Source organism: Eumetopias jubatus, unplaced genomic scaffold (assembly GCF_037043125.1).
Source record: "Eumetopias jubatus isolate StellerSeaLion01/CBP00866 unplaced genomic scaffold, mEumJub1_p1.0 scaffold_1, whole genome shotgun sequence".
NCBI classification, from domain to species: Eukaryota; Metazoa; Chordata; class Mammalia; order Carnivora; family Otariidae; genus Eumetopias; species Eumetopias jubatus.
Window position 1 is genome coordinate 212,110,702 of NW_028274807.1, and position 741 is coordinate 212,111,442.

At 47.2% G+C, this 741-nt stretch overlaps 1 protein-coding gene across 1 annotated transcript; it reads right to left on the minus strand.

Moving 5' to 3' along the window:
- Positions 1-129: 129 nt before the first annotated feature.
- MBD3L1 (methyl-CpG binding domain protein 3 like 1) lies at positions 130-741 on the minus strand. The gene has a single exon (XM_028093214.2). It carries the CDS (start codon positions 739-741, stop codon positions 130-132), a length of 612 nt encoding a protein of 203 aa, XP_027949015.1.

The window sequence follows — 741 nt, forward strand, 5'->3', positions numbered from 1 at the left end:
CAGTTCAAAAAGATCACTGTCTCTATTGTCTATGTCACACAAAATAATTTAATACAAGAAAAGTACTGGTACATATTAAAGTTTCGAGGGCTCGGGGCATGAAGACACCATGGACACTGCAAAGAGACATTAATGAAGTGCCCTGTGCCATTTCATCTGCACTAGCTTCTTTTTCTCATGGTGTTTTTCAGGATGTCCTTCTTGGCCCCTCATTGTCTCTGCCTCTCTAGCAAGTCTGTCTACAGCCAGTGCTGTGGCCAACCTTTCTCTTGCTGTCTTCACTTTCCTTTCCTGTTTCCTGATATCTTCCTCAGTCACCAGAAATTGTTTGCACAAGAGCTGTGGGATACCCAGATCAACTCCTGAAGACCCAGCAGGGATGGGCATGGGGCTGGAGTTCAGACTACCTGCAAGAACATCTGGCAGATATTCACCTGTGCACCTAGGTTCAAGTTTTTGCAAGGCTCTGGCAAGATCCAAAGTGCTTAACGGTTCCCCTGTACTGCTGCAGGCCTGGAGGCCTCGTAGCCTCTTCTGCCAGCACACCTGTTGGGGCTTGTCCAGGGCTTCCTCCCAGTGATGGCATCTGACCTCACTACCAGGATGGGATGTAATTCTGGTAACTGGCCTCTTGAATATGTAACTGGACATCCTCAAAGGGATCGAGACACTTAAGCAAGACTTTGGTTTGGATTGGTTTCCACAATCATATTGCTTCCTCTGTGGAGTCTTGACCATCAT